Source organism: Rhea americana, unplaced genomic scaffold (assembly GCF_003343005.1).
Source record: "Rhea americana isolate MKP2758 unplaced genomic scaffold, rheAme1 scaffold_79, whole genome shotgun sequence".
Taxonomy (NCBI): Eukaryota; Metazoa; Chordata; class Aves; order Rheiformes; family Rheidae; genus Rhea; species Rhea americana.
The window spans coordinates 102,318-122,824 of NW_028186967.1; the positions used below are offsets into that span (position 1 = coordinate 102,318).

The 20,507-nt window shown below is 42.5% G+C and overlaps 2 protein-coding genes across 3 annotated transcripts in view; one reads left to right on the plus strand and one right to left on the minus strand.

Annotated features, from left to right (window-relative positions):
• The first annotated feature begins 6 nt into the window (after nucleotides 1-6).
• On the plus strand, nucleotides 7-15,653 carry DENND11 (DENN domain containing 11). The gene is made up of 9 exons (XM_085322623.1): nucleotides 7-60; nucleotides 5,939-6,038; nucleotides 7,113-7,271; nucleotides 8,086-8,239; nucleotides 8,488-8,626; nucleotides 9,081-9,212; nucleotides 9,419-9,569; nucleotides 10,065-10,133; nucleotides 11,249-15,653. The coding sequence occupies exons 2-9, from the start codon at nucleotides 5,944-5,946 to the stop codon at nucleotides 11,442-11,444; spliced, it is 1,095 nt and encodes a 364-aa protein (XP_085178749.1). The 5' UTR covers nucleotides 7-60; nucleotides 5,939-5,943; the 3' UTR covers nucleotides 11,445-15,653.
• Nucleotides 15,654-17,827: 2,174 nt separating this feature from the next.
• The window catches only part of AGK (acylglycerol kinase), a 34,845-nt gene continuing 32,165 nt past the window's right edge, over nucleotides 17,828-20,507 (minus strand). For both annotated transcript variants that reach the window (XM_085322620.1, XM_085322622.1), the window contains exons 14-15: nucleotides 20,188-20,272; nucleotides 17,828-18,452 (exon numbers count right to left, since the gene is read on the minus strand). In XM_085322620.1, the coding sequence (XP_085178746.1) occupies nucleotides 18,315-18,452; nucleotides 20,188-20,272 (223 nt within the window). In that variant the 3' untranslated portion in view covers nucleotides 17,828-18,314. The remainder of the gene's footprint in view (nucleotides 18,453-20,187; nucleotides 20,273-20,507) is intronic.

Below are 20,507 nucleotides of genomic sequence, written 5' to 3' on the forward strand. Positions count from 1 at the left end.
CGGAGGCGGAGGAGGACCAGATCGTGGCCGTCTTCGTGGTCACCTTCGACCCCCGCACGGGTGAGAGCGAGCGCGGCCGCGGCGGGGCCGGCGGCGGGGCCGGGCCGGGGGGGCCGCGCAAGCGGGAGCGCGGCTAAGATGGAGCCTGCCCGGCCCGGCTGCCCTGAGCCTTTCGTTTGCCCGCGGTGCGCCTCTCGCCCTCCGCTTTAAGGTAGCGCGGCACGACGCAGGTGGAAAGTGGCCTGCTGGGACCTGCGGTGCTTTCTGTTGGCACGAGGAAGCGCTGGATAGTGGCAGAGCTTCCTGTCCTTGGTGCTGGTTTTGTCTCCGGAGCAAGCAGCCCGGTACCCGAGCGTCTCTTGGAGCACGATTCGCGGGGATTACCTGCAAAGGGAGCATGAAGAGAGCCAGCTTCGGTTCTCACCATGCTGGTAAAAACTTCTGATGCAGGGAAAAAGTCCCCTCTTTGTACAACTCTGAGGAAAATAAATAAGATGAAACAGGGAAGGTGCTGGGAAGAGTACCGAGCTCTGTTGGTGGTGGTGTCCCTGCGTGTTGTGCCACTTGAGGATGCCATGCAGTGCCTCTGCCCAGCACTGCCCTGCTGCGCCTGGGTGCACCAACTTGTTAGCACTGTCTCAAAAGCATCCTTCTGCCTACTTTGCAAGATGTAGCCGGTGTCTACTGGCAATGGGCTGCTGTTTTGGAAGGCACAGATTCAATCGGCACCCAGGGCGTGATTCCCAGCAGCTGTATCAGGGCTGTGTATTTATTAGTGACCTGTGTGTTCAGGGACAGGTCTCTGAAGGGATCTGTAGGACCTCTGATGCTTTGGAGTGCTGCAGTCTGAAAGGGCAGAGGAATTTACTTCCCAGTYGTCTTTTATACTACATACCCTGATCTCTTGGCTACTCACAGACCTTGGTATTAYCTCACTTGTTTTACTGGCTTAGGTTATTAATCACAAGTCTATAAATCCACRTTTTAGAAAACATCCTAATGCTGTTCGGTAGTCTTGTAAGAGCCTGAGGTGTGCCTAGACAGTGCCTTTCCTCTATCTGACTGCAACCTGGGGTGCAAAGGCAAGAGTGGAGCATGGCTGAAAGTCTTCCTTGGAGTAGTAAGTTTAGGAAATAGTTTGGGAAATGCAGGAGCCTGTTTGCATCAGAGCTGGGAGTGAGCTCCTCTTTCCTCCACAGATGGACACTTTCTTAGCAAATCCATAATACAAAAAAGTAGAGAAAGGAAAGATCTCTGTAAAGTATAGAGTGGTATTTTTTGGATGAAGGAGCTGGGAAGGGAGATGTAACTAAGGTCATGCTCATAGAGACTTCTTCTAGCAAAGAGGACAGAGCCTATGATGTCCCACCAGAAACATACACTGCCAAACAGATTGGTTACTACATTCTGAAACACTGAAAGGTTTTTGAAAAGTTACCTGCCTCTCTGGAATACAGCAGTGTCTTGGGTCAGGAGGTCATAGGTGCTTGATAAAATCCAAATGGAGAGGCCTCCGCCATCTCTCCAGCAGGAGATGAGAGTTTTTTTTGTAAGTATCCAAAACATGGAACATTCCAAGTGACTGCATCAACAGCAGGTTGTCTCAATCTGACTGCATATGCCTTCTATGAAATGGTGAGCTTTTTYTGTTGTTGTTGTTGGCAGTAGCTTAACTTTCACAGGAGTTTGTTTGAACCAGCTGTTGCTTTGAATGAAGTCCAGGGAGAGTTGGGAAACAGTTCTTCTCACATCTGATGTGGAGTTAATTCTAGGTGTCATCAGCCTTTTTAGTGTGTCAAGTCCAAGAAACCTCAGTGTCCCACTGTTACTCAGTGCTGATGCTGCATGTAAGATGGTGAGGAACAGATCAACAGATGAAAACTTCACAGGCAGAGGGCCAGATACTCTATGGAGGCTAAGGATTGCGGGTAAAGATCTCAAAACCAGGGGTGTGAATTTTCCAGGGTCACAAAGAGGATATTGGAATTTCTGGGTCAACCAGATCAGATGATATGAAGGGATTCGGTAATGTCAATAAAAGTATCTGGCCCTCGTGTGTGTCTAAAACAAGATCATCCACTGTATCTGCACTGCAAATGTGRTTGAAAGATCAACATCTTTCCCAAGAAAGCATAGCAGACCTTCTTTGCTAGCTTATTTAGGCACATGAAAGGCCAAGTTTCTGGCCGAGGCTGGGGGGGTTGTCTTGCCAGCTAATGTGTTCTCACATGCAGGCATGTTGTGGCAAGCAGTAGAGTGAAAGGTGCTTTTCCCCTAAGAGGAGGAGGTGATGACTACACTTAACAGCTTCCCTCCTAATCTTAGAAGTGCTTGAACTAGACAAACCCAATGTGCTTTCTTTCTCGATGTAATGAGCAGTTGTGTGGGCTCTTGCATTAATGTGGTGAACGAACTATAAGTAAGTGCAGAGTGGTGGTAGCCCTGGAATCAACTGTGCTACCTTGCTGCCTTTGCTTCCTGTAGCAATCCTCCTTTGRCAAGCCTCTCTTTAAAGGAGCAATGAGTTGAGAATGCTCAGACACCTTTAAAAGTGTGAGCACCAGGTCTGTGCAAGAACTGCCCCTTAAACAGCACAGTCACAAGGTGCTTTAATGAGGCTTCTAAATTTCTTAGCGTGGGTGTTGTCTTGTGTAGGTACCAAAGACCCAAGATTATCTTGGGCAGCAATGAGGATACAGCCAGTAGGTGTGGTCTTCTTCGCATTAGGCTAGGACACGTGTGCACAAGGCAAGCAAAAGACAACAGGGTAAGAATTTTTGCTTTGGGAGGAGAAAAAGAAAGATGAAGCAAAATCAGTGTCAGCCATGGCTCTTCAGATTTTTAAGAGTAAGATACACATCCGCTCTGTCAGAATATTAGAAAAAAGGTGAACCTTCTTTCCCCTTTTTTGATGTAGATGGTGATGGTCAGCCTTGTGAAGGATCCACATAGTTTATTGGCTTAAAGGACAATGTGAGTTACAGGGAGAGCCAAAGAGAGGGGAGAGGGAAGAAATCTCTTTTCTTCTRTTAATCATGTAAGCATTCAGGTGTTCTGGTTTGCTGTCCTGTGTTTCTTCTATTCCAGAAACTGAGCCAGAATACTGTCAGGTCTCACTCTGTGCTTGTCATGTCCTGACACAACATAGAAGCAGTGCACAACTGGGGACTCTGAAGACCYTGAGAAACACCTAACTGGGTCAGGAGGGTGAGATGACTTCATTGTAGCCATCAGATACTAGTGTCAGAATTTCAGAGAGTATCTGAAAATCCAAGGTAGAGACAAGAATCTCCACTAACAGAGAGGAAAAGTGAGAGGGGAATGTCCTTAACTTTGCACACCAGAAATTGAGAGTGCTGTTTCTGTTCTGGCCTGGTGCTGGGAGGTAGCTCCCAAACCTCTCAACAGCTCTCTAGAACTGGTTGGGTTACACTTGGAAAGTTTCCCCGCATGCAGTAGAGTGCTTTATGCATGTGGAAGGGAAATGCTTCCTGTGATGTGTGCTTTTTTTTTTTTTTTTTTTTTTTTAATGTTACTTCCTCCTCCCTCTTCCTGTTTCTTATGTAGACTGGCAGTTGCGATCATGTCTGGGTGAAGTCTGTCCTTTGTTTGCTCTAGTGTTTCACCAGACCAACTTTCTTAACGTTTTTTTTTTAATCTCCTCACTTGCTCTCCGACTGCCACGTCGCCAGAACACTCATAGTGCCTCACACCACCTTGCCCTGCCAGGAGYGCAGGTGTGGGTTGTGTCAGCTCTCAGTGACCAATCCCAGGAAGAAAAAAGTGCATAGCTAAGAAATAGTTATATGATAAGCAAGTGTGTTTTGTTGTTAAGCCATAAGATAAGGATCTGTTTCAGGATGCCTTTTCCCTGCTTATTGTTGCACTATGCATGTCACTTGAGCCAAGTACTCTCCCCCTTCCACACCTCTAAAATGGAAATAATACTTCACAATAGTATTTTTGAYCAAACAAAGTGAAACAGTTTCCTTTGCTGGATGTTGCTCTTGCATGTTGATGTACTAATCTATAGCTAATGACCAATTCACTGTGATGTAAAAGCTTAAAAGAGGATCTGAGCTTAGCCACAGTTTTAACCACAACAGTCTCAGAGTTTACTTTCTTACTCTTTCAAGGAAGGGTCTTGTGCCTTTTAAAAATAACTCAAACAATGAGAGGCAAAGCTAACATCTATATATAATGTGCAAAACCTACAGGAAGACCATGTAGGCTGACATGATGTCACTGGTTTTCTCTGCCAGCCTTTCACTCTTCTTAAAGGCAAAGACATTTCACAGCAGAGCTCTGTGGTTTCATATGTGATTGCACAAACACTTCAGAGCTGTTCTCTGGGTCACAAGGCTGCGGCTGTTCTCTAGCAAGCACAGCTCTGTGGGAGAGGTGTACTCATRGACTAGTAGTTAGCTGGATGCAAAATCTCTCTTGTTACCACACTTAATGTTGWTAAATCCCTTGCCAGACAGGATTGGAAGAGGCCTGCTGAATACAGTATCTGTTTGAGAATAAAAATAGCCTATTTAAATTTCAGCAGCTAAACCTAATTCTGATGCAAGTGTGCATGTACATACTTGTGCAGTATGAGTAATAAAATAAAAGATTTTCTGCCCTCAGAAATGGGGCTTCATATTTAAATATCTATTTCTAAAAGTCTTGGCCAAGTGTAAAGCCCTTCCAAATGCACAATGTGGATGCAAGCACATGTGGGATCCTTATCCATAAGTAGGGGGTAAGGGGAGTTGTGCCATTAGAAAGCACTTTCATGCTGCATCTACCATTGCATTTGTACTAAGGAATATTTGTTTGCTTTGTTCTTAAAAATAAGTTGCATCATTTCAAATACTGATGCTGTAGACAGACTGACAGAGAACAGAAACTTATTGTGTAAACCTAGAGCTCATCTTGCTGCAGTAGGAATGTCTGGAAGGGCAGGTTAACTCCGAAGTGCTGGTACAGAAAGTCTGAAAAATGCCTCGTTTGTCCACGGCAAACTTGCTAGTGGAGGAACAGGACTTTATCAGCTTTAAAGACTGTTAAATGTTTTTACAGATTGCAGTAATAACAGTTTAGCTGGGCTGAGGGAGACCCATTTGTTTGGCTAGCTGTAGTAGCAGAGGAGGCTAAAGTTGGATTGATTTGAGACTTCTCCAATACCATCTGTTCCAGGATTAAGCTCCTCAGGTGGCCTTTAACAGGGAACAACTGCATGCTTTCTGGCTGGGTTGCCAGGTGACAGATGCTTGTTAATCTTGATCTAGCTTGTTATCGCATACTTTTTTTGTTTTATTATTCTAGTATGCACAAAAGTGTTGCAGAACTTGGATCTTCCCAGTGCCCAGCTAAAACTTTAGCTTACTCCTCTTATCCTAAATAAAGTATGAGAAGTTCTAGGCAGTAGTGGTGATCAGAATGGTGGCTTAGGGGTTCCTRTTTGACTGGTCCTGCCAAACATAAACAAAGGAAAATACCTGTGGTGGTATGATCTATTCCATAAACTCATCCTAAGGAGCAGCAGGCTAAACTTTGGGGTTTTTTATAGCCCATTTGCATGCAAACAGCAAGAATAGAACAGTATTAGTACCACAGCTCCTCTGCTATCAGAGTACCTGGCAAGGTAAATTTGTAGTTGCTCAGTGACCAAACATATAAAGAATAAGCCCCCAAAACGGCACTAGATTGTGAAACAACTGCAGAAGTTCTGCAATACCTGAATATCATGCTGCAACAAGTAATGTTTGCAAGAGAYACGTGGAGTACAATAACATGGCTTCTTCCCACAACGTTTAGCTCTGCACCAAGAGTTGCGTTAGTGCAGTGTTACTGGCATCCCAGTGATGTAAAAGCAACAACTGTTTATCTTTTAGTAATGAGTGTTGTGATCCTGTTGACTCAATTAAAGCTTTAATTCGCTTCTCTGCAGGCAACATGGTAGAGTGGTGTTTACCCCAAGATATTGACTTGGAAGGTGTGGAGTTCAAATCTATGGCAAGTGGGTCCCACAAAATCCAGTCAGACTTCATGTGAGTACATCTGAGCTATACTACTCCTTCTTGTTCCTCTTAGCTGTCTGTCTGTACCACCATCCCTTAGTTCAAAATATGCAAGAAAAATACCACCAGTTAAGCTCCTGCATTAAACTGCTACTAAACTGTATCCATCTGAGCCAAAGAGACTCTTCCAATACTCTCAACATCACATCAATTATCAGATAGCTATATGGGATCTCCTGTATGACAACTGTAGCTGTAGAGGCCACCCAGCAAATGGAGGAGGCCAGCTTCTCACTGGTATACAAATATTAATGTATATGGCATAGCAAACTTTGGGGACAGTTAGGAAAGCCCTAGGGTGGAGGAGAAAGAATGACAAAACTGAAAAAGGAAGAATTTTGTAGAGAAAGGAYTTAGAAAAATGTTCTCAGTTCTTTCAACACCTTTGAATCCTTTTAATATTGTGATAACCATCCTGTTCTTCGTTTACTTTCTCTTTTGCTAGTCCCTTTTTACAGTGGAAAGATATTAACTAGGATTTGTCTCCATTCTCATGTTTTCAATAACCCACTGTTGCAATGCACTTTTCTTTTGGTCAGGAATAACACTTACTTTCTCAAAGGCATGTAGACTTTCTCTTGCACTTAACTAAATTATGTTCCCAGGTGCTGGCACCCAAAATACGATTAAGTAGCTAGACTATATTTGCAACTTACTTACCAAGAGGCTTGCCAAGGAGCCTCTTTTTCCTTAGAGGAACAGTAGTATGTTGACAAGATCCCACATCCTCTGCTAAACTTTCCTTCTGAGCACTTTCCTTACTTGCTGCCTCACTGAGACATATGGTGGGGGCTCTAGYGGTAGAGGCACTGGGAACTCCTGCTTTGAACATGCTGTATTACAGTAGGTCTCTTTCCAAGAAGGCTGGACCACCTGTGGCCTGTTGTCTGTCCTTTGAATAACAGGGTAGTATTGCAGTGGTTTGATTGAAGAGTGAACTTTTTCCCTTGTGTTCTCAAATTAGTGATTTTGGTGKTTGGTTACCTTTCTCTCTTCCTCTTCTCTCTTTTAACATAAACTCTTCTGTTAAATATTTGTCCCCAGTTATTTCCGGAAAGGGCTCTGTTTTGGCTTGGCCTGCTTTGCCAACATGCCTGTGGAGAGTGAGTTAGAGCGTGGCGCRCGCATGAAGTCTGTGGGGATTCTCTCACCTTCTTATACCCTGCTGTATAGATACATGCACTTCCTGGAGAACCAGGTCAGGTAAGTTGCCCTGTGGTATAGGACTGACAATGGCCAGTCCTGCATGCACCTACGTACCTGCATGGAGCTGTCTGAAAGTGTATGGGTACTAGGATGCTGCATGGCTACATTGTAGATTGTTCTGGTTGTTTGTGAACATGCTGTCTGTTCCTGAGAAAGGTAACATTGCCTGGCTGGACAGTGGTTTTGGATGTGAGTGACAACCTGGGTAGAATGCCAAGTTACGACTTCCTTGAATGACCACTTCTCCACAGAGAGAGTACAAACTCGTATCTGAGGAAGAGAAAAAAAAATCCACACGCAATAGTCTGTTCATTGTGTTGAACAGCCTAGTCAAATGCTATGCAAGCTACTTACTTTGAAGCACTGTAGAGACATGATTGCCAAAGGGACAGTTGAGAGAACAAGGAATTCCCCTCTTCTCCTTCTGAAAACTGGTTTACTAAGGGCTCACAAAAGGCTTCTAAAGCTATGATGGTGATCCTACCTAGGTGTATGCCTCTGCTTTGTTAAGTGGGCTTGACAGGGGGAACTGGTGATGGTAGAAGGGAAAGCTATTCCTACCTGAAAATGTTTTAAAACAGGATCAGTCCTATGCATGGATCAGTTTACTGTCTGCTTCAGTCCTGCCCATGTTCTTTGGCTGCACTGAAAGCTACATTATTCCTCATGCCCTCTTATGTAAGTCTATGCATCTGAGGTACCCAGAGGTTCTTATGCTAGCTAGGAAAGCAGATGTCAGCTGGGGATAAGAACACTAAATAGGTAGTCTGCAGACCCTACAGATCTCTTCTATCTTCCTTTTCTTTTCCAGACACCAGCTGGAGATGCCAGGGCACTACTCCCATTTAGAGGCATTCTATGATGACAAGAAAGGAGTCCTTCCTGCTGGCAAGGACACCTCCACCTCCCAGCAGCCTGTCCACTGGCTACCATCCATCCACAGATACATGTACCCAGAGATGAAGGTGAGGCAGGTGCTCCGAGGCTTGCAGGGATGTGTAGTGTGCTGCTGCTTGTTACTTCTTTATAGGCAATCACTCCAGCACTTGTAGGCTGCTTTAGGTAAGATTTTGTTACCGGGGCCGGGTGTTACAAGCTGCAGTTCTCTGGCATTGCTGTGTGCTGGTCTTGCTCCCACATTTAGATACAGCATTTGTGCCTGTATCCCTGTTTCACCTCTRAGATGTTTTCTTCCCTTTCTCTCCACCTGCAGATCACACATCCTGCTGGTTGTATGTCTCAATTCATCAAATTCTTTGGTGAGCAGATCCTTGTCCTCTGGAAGTTTGCCCTGCTGCGCAAGCGCATATTGATATTTTCACCACCCCCAGTTGGAGTTGTCTGCTATAGAGGTATGTTTTCAGAGATACCAGATTTCTGAGTTACTATGCTGAAGAACTGCAGGGGTGCCTGTGGGTAGTGAGGGGACGGTAGTGATGCAGGCTTTCAAAATCCATCACAATCACTCCTTGCAGAGATACTGCTGGGCCTGCATTTCTCTGTTTCCTACAAAATGCTTTTCTTCAGGCCTTTCTGGGAAGAACCTACTGCTGGTACTGTCAAACACAAGAAATAAGAGCAGTGAATGAATTTGTGGAATCTAGAACATGGGACTCCTGGGGGAGAATTAGTTATTTCCTATCCAAAATATAGATTCCCACATGAGAAATTCTAGTGTTCAAAGGCATTGCACTGCTGTAACCATTGCTTTCATAGCAATTTGCAGGAGAACTGGAAAAGCGGGGTTCAGAATGCCTTTGCAGGGAATATTGAAAGCATCTCAGTATGTACTTCTCTTGCCTGCAGTGTACTGCTGCTGTTGCCTTGCTAATGTTTCTCTGCCTGGTCTTGGAGGAACTGTACCAGAGTCCAAACCATTCTTCTATGTGAATGTGGCAGACATAGAAATGCTGGAGGCCGAAGTGTCATATGTAGCCTGTAAGTATGATCGATCAAATGGGACTTTTCTAACCTCAGGTTGCAAAAAGGTCTTGAGACACCAGACTGTAGAATAAAATTGAGGGTGCCACAATCAGAAATGACTAACTTCACGGAATGACTAACTACAGAAGCAGGCGAGAACAGTTGGTATGCAGGGAAAGCAACATGCTTATCTGGAAGTCATCTCTCCCTGATTTTGTCAGGTACAACAGAAAAGATCTTTGAAGAGAAACGGGATCTCTATGATGTCTATGTGGACAACCAGAATGTAAAGACCTATCATGAGCATCTGCAACCACTCCTGAAAATTAACAATGCTGACAAGGAGAAGTATCGACGGCTCAATGACCAGAGGTAATAATAGAGATCTGAGTGGCCCTGTTCCTTGTTGGGAGAACAGTGTGATATGGAACGGAAAGGACACTGCTCCTTTGTATTTTTCTCCTGGATATTTTCCCAAATTTCCCACTACTTCAGCTTACCTCTGAGATTCTGGTTCTACTGTAGCTGACTGATACAAAAATCCCTGGGCCCTCTGCAAACACATGATCTCTCTGCTAGTGAACTGGTGGGGCAGACAGAACGCAGGAGGGAGAAGCACAGAGGTTGTGACTTTTTAATGACTTGTGATTGATCAGTAGCAGAACTGAAAACATAGCCCTGTAACTTGATTTCTAGTCCGGTGCCTTATGAAGGCTACCTGGTTGCCTCAGATACTGGGGCAATGGTGCTAATCCTGACTTGTCTGCAAGAAATGGATGCAAAATATTCTGTTATAACTCTTGCCTTCTGACAYTGCTTTGAGGTTCACTGGAGGTAGGTGCATTTAATCTGTTTCCCTTCCCCCAGGCAGATGTTAATGTATTCCCAAGAAGTTGGCGAGGACTGTAGCTCCTGTGAAGAGGACCTTTTCATCTTGTGAGTGGATACATCATTAGTTGATCACTGTTGTACTTACTTAGAGAACCTTTTTCACTGATTTCATGTTGCCCTGGCTTGACATACCATGAAATATCAGAGTTAACATACTTCCATCGTCAGCTCTGAGTTCCTCCAAGGATCCTATAACCAAACTGGTTCTTTCTCTTTACATCATCTTCTTTTCAACTTGAGAAGCCAAACACAGCCATATTAGTCTCCACTGAGGTCTTGTAAGTGCTAGGAGGAGGAAGAGAATTTTTAAAACACAATTAGAAATGGAAAAAATCCCCTCCCATTTTTGAAAACAGAAGCATGATAGACCTTTTAATGCAAGAACATTTGGCTCAGGAGAGCACAGTGGCTGTAGGAAGCAGGTACTGTACCATGCTGTGGGAGGTACAATATGAAGATAAGAGCTGAATATGAAGGACTAGCAATTTACATARCTTTTTTGGGAGGTAAGGGGGGGAAATAGAGGAACCAGAATGGGGTGTAGAGTATAAGGTACAGAATTAGATAAAAATCACACCTATACCAGCTCTGAAGCCCTTCACTGCCTGTTGCTATTGTTCACAATCTATAGCAGGTGAGAAGTAATGGAATTAAATTGTGTAAAGGGCTGCTGGGGCAGAACTTCCATTGTTGAGCTGCTTAGATGTAGTCAAAGCTCTTCTTAGAACAGCACTGTATTTTTCTAGGTGAACATTAGCTCTTTCACTACTGTGTTCTGCGCCAGTAATGGAGAGTGTGTTTACCCAGTGACTTACCAACTGTTTCCTCCTCTGCTTTATGGGAGCTACAGGTCTGATGTCTCCACTTAATTACCACAGAGTACACATTAGCTGATAACGTGGCTCTCTTCTGAAGAGGAAAATGCCTAGGATAAATCAGCCAGACCGGAGCACCACTGTAAATTAAAAGTTACTGCTTTATCTCTGTTCATTCCAGGTCATCCAAAGGGTGATGGAAAACTACTATAGTACCACCTTAATAAGATGGGAGCTATGATTAAAGTGGGATAATGCAGTTTGGGGGGGGCTCTGCTGCCTGTGTTGTAAATATGCTGGGTTTTTTGGTYCTATGCCATCATCTCAATTAACTTTATCCTATAGGTTTTTCATGGAGCAGAACAACCGGATATTTCAGACGTTAATGGAGGTGTCAGCCAGCCAGGACAAGACACTGACAGCTGACCACGCACGAGGCATGGGCCTGGATCCCCAAGGGGACCGAAGTTTCCTTATGGACCTGCTGGAAGTATATGGCATTGATGTTATGCTAGTCATTGACAACCCCTGCTGCACTTAGACCAAGGGCATGAGAGATGGGGAGCGGAAATGGTATTTTAAAGACTACAGACATTGCTTAGGAATGTCACTGGAACTCACCACAACCACTGGAYGAATCTCAGTTTATTTAATAACTTTATATGGAAGTATTTATAATTTTAAAACAAAATGTGATTTTTATTTTCTCCCCCTCAACTTCCCTAAGGAGTAACTGCTCCTGTTTAATTTTCATCTCCCTTTCTTATTCACTTGTGTTTTTTGTTTGGTTTACATAGGACTAGTGGCACCTTTGCACCAATTCTCACTGTTGCCAGTGATAGCTAGATTTCGGATGCCTGAGGGCTGAAGACTTCAGGAAAGCACTTTGATAGGGTCCAATGTGAAACGCTGTAGCAGAGCTCCTAAGACTTGACCGGAAATTCCACCCTCCCACTCTTATTCTTCACCCTTACACTTGGAGATCGAAGAGAGCTTCAGCACAACTTCTAAGTGGCCCAGTCTCATAAAGCATTGCCTGTCCTACCATGTTTACTGGTGGGGACAGTTAAACCAATTGGTAACAAAACTGGACTCCTCCAACAACCTTCACCCAACGTTTAGCAGCTGAGTTGGAATAAGCCACCCTTTTTCTCTTCAGTGGCAAAAACAAGTTTGGGGTAAGGGGATGCCAAGAGATCTTACAACTTTGCCTACCAGAGTGGCATAGTTTCACTTTCAGCATTTGAGGTGGTATAAACTGGCAAAGACTATACTAATCTCATAGCTGCAGAAGAGCACCATCTCTACTTAATCCCTTCTTCCACAGTTTTCAGTTGCATTAAACCTGCTGCTTTGTTTTGCTTCGTCTTCAAACCAGCAAGATAGACTCCCATTGAACAGGGACCAGCGTCACTGAGCCACCTTGCAGTTGCTGTGCTCTCCAGCTTCTGTTCAGAAGATGCTGGGCAGGGCTGGGTTGAATAAATATGAGTTGAATATGTATGCTCTAATATCATTAGTGCTTCCTTCTGTAGCAGCCAGTAATTGTCACTTCTTTGCTTTAACGCTGTCTGCTGCTCCCCCTTTGTCAAGCAGCTGTCATCAGTGCCTGCTGCTATCTTCATCTTTCAGTGCAAAGTAGAAAGCAGTGTGTGTGACCTTTCAGCTGCAGGACTGGAATGGCTTTATTGTTTGCAAGAGTTCCCTAGGAGTTTGACTCAGCTGGTAGAACCAATGGCTAACAGTAAGGCTTTTTTTTTCCTGGGCAGAGAAGCTGTAAAACCAAGCAAAAGGCATTTCTCATTCTTCTACAGTGGACAGAATGGGATTCAGTTCATGCCTGCAGGGCCAAAAGGCTCCCTCTAGAATGGCTATTCCTGCAAAGGGTGCACTCTTAGCCATGCTTAAAGGATAGCACTATAGTTTGGGCGTGACTTGCTTTGTTCAAAATACTTAAGCTAACAGYAGCATCAGCTCTAAACTAAGTTTGTTCTGACCTATAGCTACTTAGTTACTGCTTATGCCACAACTACTGTTAGCACCTTGGAGCCTTTCTGCAGTTTGTAGCAGTGCAGACTATAGCTGGTCTAGCCATTTATCCTAAAATTTTATAGGACGAGGTAGAGCCTGAACCACCTAAGTCTCACCCACTAATTGTTTTAACACAAGTTAAGCAAGTATTTTTGAACCAGAGCCTCTGTGAACTGYCTTCTTCTGGAAGGAAAGAGGTTGGTAGGCTGTTTTTCCTTGAAGACTATCTGTCTGCAGCTAATGTGTAGTTTTGCTTACTGTGGGTTCAGAGGTTTTAGAGAGGTGTGGGATCAGAGGCCTCACAAGGCTCACTACACAGTTCACCAGTATGAGCATTAGCATATATTACAGTGTTGTGATCTGTCTGTCTTGCCTAGCAGTCTTTCCCATGGCTGCTTCTTCAGGGCTTTGGATAGTTTTCTACAGGAGAAAACATGCTGCTGCTCATATCGCCAGGTCCTTGCAGCATATTCAGAATGTTGAAAAAAAGAAAAAGCGGAGCTGAATACTGTGAAATGGAAAGATTGGTCTTTTTTCCTTGAGGGAAGGCTTTACTTTTAAATTGGTACCTCTGGAATAAAAGTGACCTATAATCTCTGGCTTTTTTCCTACTTTAGTTAACATGTTGTCTGCAGTGAAGCCTCATGAGGAAGTATGGCAGSCAAGGTATTGCTTTGATTTAATTTCCTTTAGATGTCCTTTTAGATTAAAAAGGAACTAAAACTAGTCTCTAGAAATTAATCTTCTCATTGTTTAATCTGTTTACTACTTAGTTTAGTTGTGGTTAGCTGTGAATGGCTTTTATTCTTCCCCTTCATGTCAGTAGTTCTTCTGTTGAAGAGAGTAAGAACAAGCCATTAATTTGTCTTTGTTTTACAGCCCACCGCAACCTGAGACTTTCTAACAAACTGCTTTAGAGCATTGTGTTCAAAGGCTGTCAGAATATCAGTTCTATAGGACAGCACTACTAGAACCCATCATGTAGAATCTCCTGAAATTAGGAAAGTTTATTTAACCTCTACTTTTCAGAAACTGTCAGTGGGCCAGTAGGTTTTCAGTTGCTAGCAACAGCACAGGTGCAGAAGCATGGAGGCAAGGAGATTGCTGTAATAGTAGTATCTAAGATACATCCCAGCCTATGTTGTTGAAGCCTATTTTGCTTTTTTTTGTAATTTTGTTTCTTTACAGCCTCTCTTAGAAGATGACTGCTACAAAAGTCAATAGGTATCCAGACAGAGAAGAGAATAGAGGCCTCCCCTATCCTAKCCCTTCTCTGTTTTGTCCTCTGCAACATGAACTCTCCACCTGCATAGTCATCTTAGAATAGACATTGCTTTTATTGCTGCTGCATGTGGAAAATCCTAGCCTTAGAACCAACAATACTGAGTATTCTTCCCCCCCACAGATGATTTTTTCAGAGCTCACCCTAGATCAGTCATGTTAAGTGTGAATGTTTAGAATCTCTTCCTCAGCACTTACTAGTTTCTTTTTTGAATACTACCAGTTGGAAGGGAGTGAGTTATTTGGTATACTTCGATTTAAAAGAGGAAGGAAAGTGTGGCATAAGGTAGGATATTGCTGATTACTGCAAAATTTTATTCTCCACTTGCAGTACTTTGCCTTTACAGTGGTGCCTTTAATTTCTTTGATATGTTGTCCCTGGGCAGTTCCTGGTGATTAAAGTCCAGGTTGAAAAGTGGTTACAATAACCACGTATATCTTGTGGCCTGGGAGACACAGTCCAATATTAAAGTAATAGGACAGCCATTACAGGTTATCAGCTTTTACTTGCTTGGGTTTAAACAACATCTTCACAGTAGCATTTTATCTGAAATTTGACTAGAAATGTGTAATCAAGTACTAAATTATTACTACTTGTACTATCTGGATTAAAAGCTTAGGAGAATAATGAAAGCTATAGTCTGTTAACCTGAACAAGGGCCACACTTGAACCATTGGGAAGCCTTTCCACTACAAGGTCAGGCCAAATTAGAGGTAGTCAGCTTTGCTAGTTAGAGTTGAGTACAACCAAGAACTGGAATGGATACTAGGTAGGAAGGCATTTCATTAAGTTCATCTTTGTCTTAAAGATATGCTAATACCTTATTTTCTAGCATAAACGGAATAGTTATTCCAACGTATGTTAGAGGTTATGATCATGTCTGTAATAAGGACAGAATAAATTTTTGCCACCTTTTCAAGAGAAAGCAAGTAACTTACTGTATTGCTTATTCTGTAAAGCTTGCTTCCTAACCACTGAAGAGAGATAAGGAGTCTTCCTTAACAAGGCCGTGTGCTACTTCTTCCATTTTAAGAACTGCCAAAGTTGATGGGCAAAAAGCTAAGTGTAGCCATGGCCCTCTTTATGGCAGGGAGTGGTTTCTGGAATAGCATGACAAAAGTACTCCTTCACACTGCAGAAGTCTAGATACAAAGCATGCATCCTAACCCAAATTCTCTCATCATAGCTATTGCTTCTAAGTTAGTTGCTATCTTCTTTTTCTTTCAAAGCTAATGGTCTTGTGATGCTGAGAGAAGACAACAAAAACGTCTTTGCGAGAGCCTGACATGTATTCACTTAACAGAATATCTGTCTAAAACAGAGGGGTACTATATGTCTATGAACCAGGATTTCAGGTCCTAGTTAATGCAACATGCCATTCAAATGGGAATGTTTAAATATGGTTAAAATAAACAGATGCCTTGGGCTGGTCCATCATTAAGTTGTTATCCTTCATTTTTATTTATATTACAGTATTTTAAGTCCTAGAATGGCATTCTAAGTTGAAGCCAGGATAAGTGTTTTCCTGCAGGGGGGAGGTCTAGAACTCTACTCCTCCTTCCTATCTTCGAGGTCMTACAAAGAAAGTTGCTTGTCTTGATTTCAGGGAGAAACATATGAACAGAGTCCTTTCCTCAGCTCCATAAATTGTGTGTTCAACCTCTACTTATCTTCTGTAACATTTTCCTCACATACCCACTCTGAAGTAAAATGTTGCAATTCAGAGGTCTAGAAATACTCAATACTAGGATTAAAAAGAAGAGGAAGGGGAAAATCTCTTTAACAGTAGTTATACCAGCTAACCAACTTCTGCAGGTATGTCTGCTTAAATATCAGCCTGTACCTCAGACTATCCTTAGTACTTTAACAGCAAAACAGCATTGATATATATTTGAGCTCTTGGTTACTCTCAAGCAAGGAATCACASTGCAGCTGGAGCTATGCTTCTGAGTCTACGGAACGGAGTTAGTTTTCCCCTTAAAACAGTGCAGATGAACCAGAAGCTGGTTCCTGTCATCTTTCCCCTTGGAGCAGGCTGGCTGAAATTCAGACAGCTCTGATGTTATTTGCCTCTTGCAGATAAGGGGTTGCTCCCATAGGCACAGGCCTGTGTAGAGGAACTGCTTATTGAAATGCAGTTATTTTATAAATAAAATTAAAGCTTACCTTTCTGAAATGGCTGCTGCCTTGTCTTTCCTGCCACCTGAGCAAAAAAATATTGCTAATTTTATTATAGAAGCATCAGCYTGAGAAAAAATTCAGTTGGCGAGAACTGCCACTGACTTGGATTAAGCCAGTGGCTGCAAAACAATGTTCCAGGTGTCTCTGTCAAGCAAGAGGAGGAGAATTCAGGCAATACTTTCCTCAGAGAGCAACCCAGAGGTCTACTGGGCACTCTGAATTGCTGGAGATCAAATGAAAGACAGTACAAGACAGGCTCTGTCACCAGCAAAACTATTAAAAAGGACTAGCAGGTTTCTACTCCCCCTTACCTCAGCCAAGAAAGGGACAAGTGCTTGCCCTAATAGCTTATTTCCTGTTTCAGTTGCCTTAGGTAATTAGTTTCATCTTACTATTGCCCAGGGAAGGCAACATTCAGTTTGGTTACAGCATCACTCAAAAACACCAACACTTTTCCCCTTCCAAAACATTTTCTCTAGCAGCTCTCCAGTAGAGGATGCTGTTGCAGCAGCATATAGCCCTTACATGCTGCTAGAAGTCAATTCACTAATGTACTTATTTTTACTGCAGCAACAGATCAACTTAGGCTAGATCAGAACATAACAGGAGTGCTGTATACAAACACATCACATCAGAAAAAGTAAGGATTGATTTTGTTCTCCAGTAAGCAAGGGGAAATCAAGTAAACCTGTAGATTATATTAAGAGCAACACATAACCCTGCAAAAGTTAACAGCATTTCCTTACAGCAATTAAAGAGAAGCTATAAACAAAAGCTCAGAAAAGCAACAAAGCTAATTACAGAACCGGGGCTCAAAGGGATGCCATAGGTTGCGTAAAGAGTAATGAGGGCTTTTTGGTAAAGGAGAAGAGCAACAACACACAAAGACTAACAAGTCATTTGGATGTCCTTTGTTGGATTACTACAGGAATAAAAAGAATACTTACAAAAAAGGTTCATTTGGCTTGTTAAAGAATGTTTCCACAAGCTACTTCATATAGCTTCAGGTCAAAGATGACATTTTCCAATTTGCTTCTGTGTAACATACCTAAACTTGATCAAAGGATAATATTTCTACAATATTATTAACTGGAACTCTGTGCTGTTGAATCTAGCAAGATGGAAAAAAAAGTAAGTAACAAACCTATCTTAATGAGCCACTGAAGGAATTGGTAAGTCGTTTCAGAAGAGCAGAACCTTACAGAAGTTTGCAAATCATCRGCTGATATAGAAGGTTCCATGTGCAGATTTTCTGTGTGAGGACAACTGTGAGCTCAAACTACGTGAATTAGGAAAAAAAAAATCACACCGATAAAATTCCATTTTCAGACTTGTAAATATGCAAGCTATAGTCCAGCATACAAGAGGAAGTATATAYGTACTGTGTTTTTAAATATCCTCATATCTCCAACTTGTTCTGTGACAGAGCAGATAACCAATCACCTGTTTTAATGTGGCAATTCCAKCATTTCATAGATTTTCTCTTAGCATTACTCCCCCAAAGCATTTTTTTTTTCATGATCCCAGATTTCCTGAGATTTATATATAGGCAATGTAGACCTTAACTCTCCCAACACAAGGACAARTGTGCTTTCATTTTACTTTAATATACAGTTGTAGTAAAGTAATAGCATCTTGCATACAGCACTCTGCCTGCAGTGCTGTAAATGAACACTGAGACTTCTTGAGGGGGAAGAAAAAGATGATATCCAGTTAACATTCATTTCTTAGAGTCTAATCTGCACTTCTAGCCCCTTTGATACTTGCCAAATCAGCCACTTCCAACAGAAGTACTTTGTGCATAAAATAGCCAAATGATTCATTAGTCTGGTGGGGTTAATCAAGTTAGTGAGGTCTCATGTGCCTTGAAGAGAACCTGATAAGGCTGGTGAACAGTAGTCCCTTTGACCTGAATTCTCACTGAACTGTTGCATGGAGCATCTGCTCTCTCCTTCTGGGATCACAGAAGAAACGGAGTTTCCGGGGTAATAGCTTCACCTCCACAGGCATAGCTTCATATTCCTCATTGTCAATGCCAAAGGATCCTCCACTGCCCTGTGTACAGATAACACTGCTGATCAGGGTTAAACATCAAACAGATTACTACAGCACTGCTGTAATACTGATACTTGATTTTACTAATACACTACAGTTGGATATTTTGCTGAGTGTTAACCAAAATGACCCCCTCACTATGCCTTCAAGCCCATTGGTCTAAACAACATAGAGTGCACTATCCTTCACCGCACATAATATATTAACAGTCTGCTGCATAAGATGTTACCTCACTTAGTTGCTAATTGGTGATAATTAAATGCTAGAGAGTTTTAATGACCCACATTGTTTATCCTGAAAGATTCTTTGCTATTGGAACTATAATTATATCCACTTAGATMTTCTTGGTCTGCCAGTGGTGACACAAGCTACTCTGCCTAAGTGCCTGTTAAATAACTGCTATGAAATCCATGTCACAAACACCTTTTGGTATTGTTTTACTATATTGATCTGAAACGTGAGATGCAAAATAATTCACAGGTCAGGAATTATTCAGCAGTAGAATTTTCTTAGGCTTTTTTTTATGCTGATGAAGTCACTAATAATTAAAACTATTCATCAAAATGGCAGGTTGACTTTATCTAAGCAAATCTAGTGCCTGCTTTGCACGCACTTGCCTCAAGGCAGGATTGTGTCATATGGCTATTCAAATTATCTCCAAATGAGCTGGAATGTCAGAACAGTATAGACTGGAAAAAGTAGCATAAGTCCCAAATGCCACAGAGCTGTGGCAGTCCACATGTACCAATATATCCTGCTTCTCTGCAAAACTAGTAAGACTCATCYGAGCTGCCCTTCCTATATTGTAGCTAGGTCAAGATACCTAAGCACAGCACTACATCGTGCCACGCACAGATGCCCTGTAGGTCTCAGCAGCAGCTGCAGTATGAAGACTTTCATACTGCAACGCTTACTTAGCTGCACCTCGCCCAGCACTCCAGAGTTTGCTTATTCTTTCAGAATCACAAAACTGCTGTGATACTGACTTGATGCAAGTATTAGGATACTGACTAATTATGATAGTTCATGATTTTCTCTTTGTAGACACAGACCTTTTTCACCTTCTGGCATGTTCTACTCCCTCCCCCATAAAACAGAATTTTTTTCATGAAACGATAAGAGAGCCGTATATCATTTGAGATAGGAACAATCTACACSTCTGATTTAATCTTGTAAAAGTAACAGTTCTCCTCCAATGCTCCAATAACAGCCTTTTTTTTCCAGAGAAGCAACAAAAGACTAATCAAATCTACACAGGCAGGTCAGAGTTTTGGCTTCTTTCTCAACCTCATCTATTCAAAGTCTAGAGACACTTCCCTATGGTGATCTGAGTTCCACTGCCTTGTGTCACTCTCCCTTCTCTCCATAAGGCTTCTCATATTTGATACCTTCTTCTCTACAGCTTAATCCCTTCTAGAGTAACGGCTTAAAGGAAGAATTTAGGTGTGCATATGCAATGCACTTGAGTAAGGGACCACTGCTTGCAATGACCACCACCGTCTACATAAACACGCTGTCACTGCTCACTGGCAGAATGAAGATTCCCCTGTGGTTTATCGACTGCGTAGTTAATTCCAGCATGTGTCTCCTGGCCTAGGACTGTAGTGCTGTGCTTAGAAATTGTGCATCTCACCAACAGTGTAATCACCTACCAAAACTGGAGTAGAGATAATGTACAGCATCAGCTGGTATCAGGAAGTAAAATGACAGATTTCCAACTCTCTCAACTTCTCACCTCTGGAAGCTGCAAGATACACTTGCTGGCTTGGATGCGCTGACTCCCTTCAGGGCACATTTGTGGATCACTCATCTTTTGACTTCTGTTCAAACCAAAAGAAAGGCAAGATAAGCAGCAGATTCTGTCAGAAATAGCCATCTTTAGCACTGATGCATCATTATAGTTCAGTAAATCTAGAAGTTATGTATATATGAAAATATTTGTCATTTTAAGTGTCAGAGTAAAACAGACATTCTTTCTTATGCAGCAGCCAGTACACATCCATATTCACAGCCTCCAGCCAATTCGTACTCCATGTCTCCCTGAAAATCCCTGAC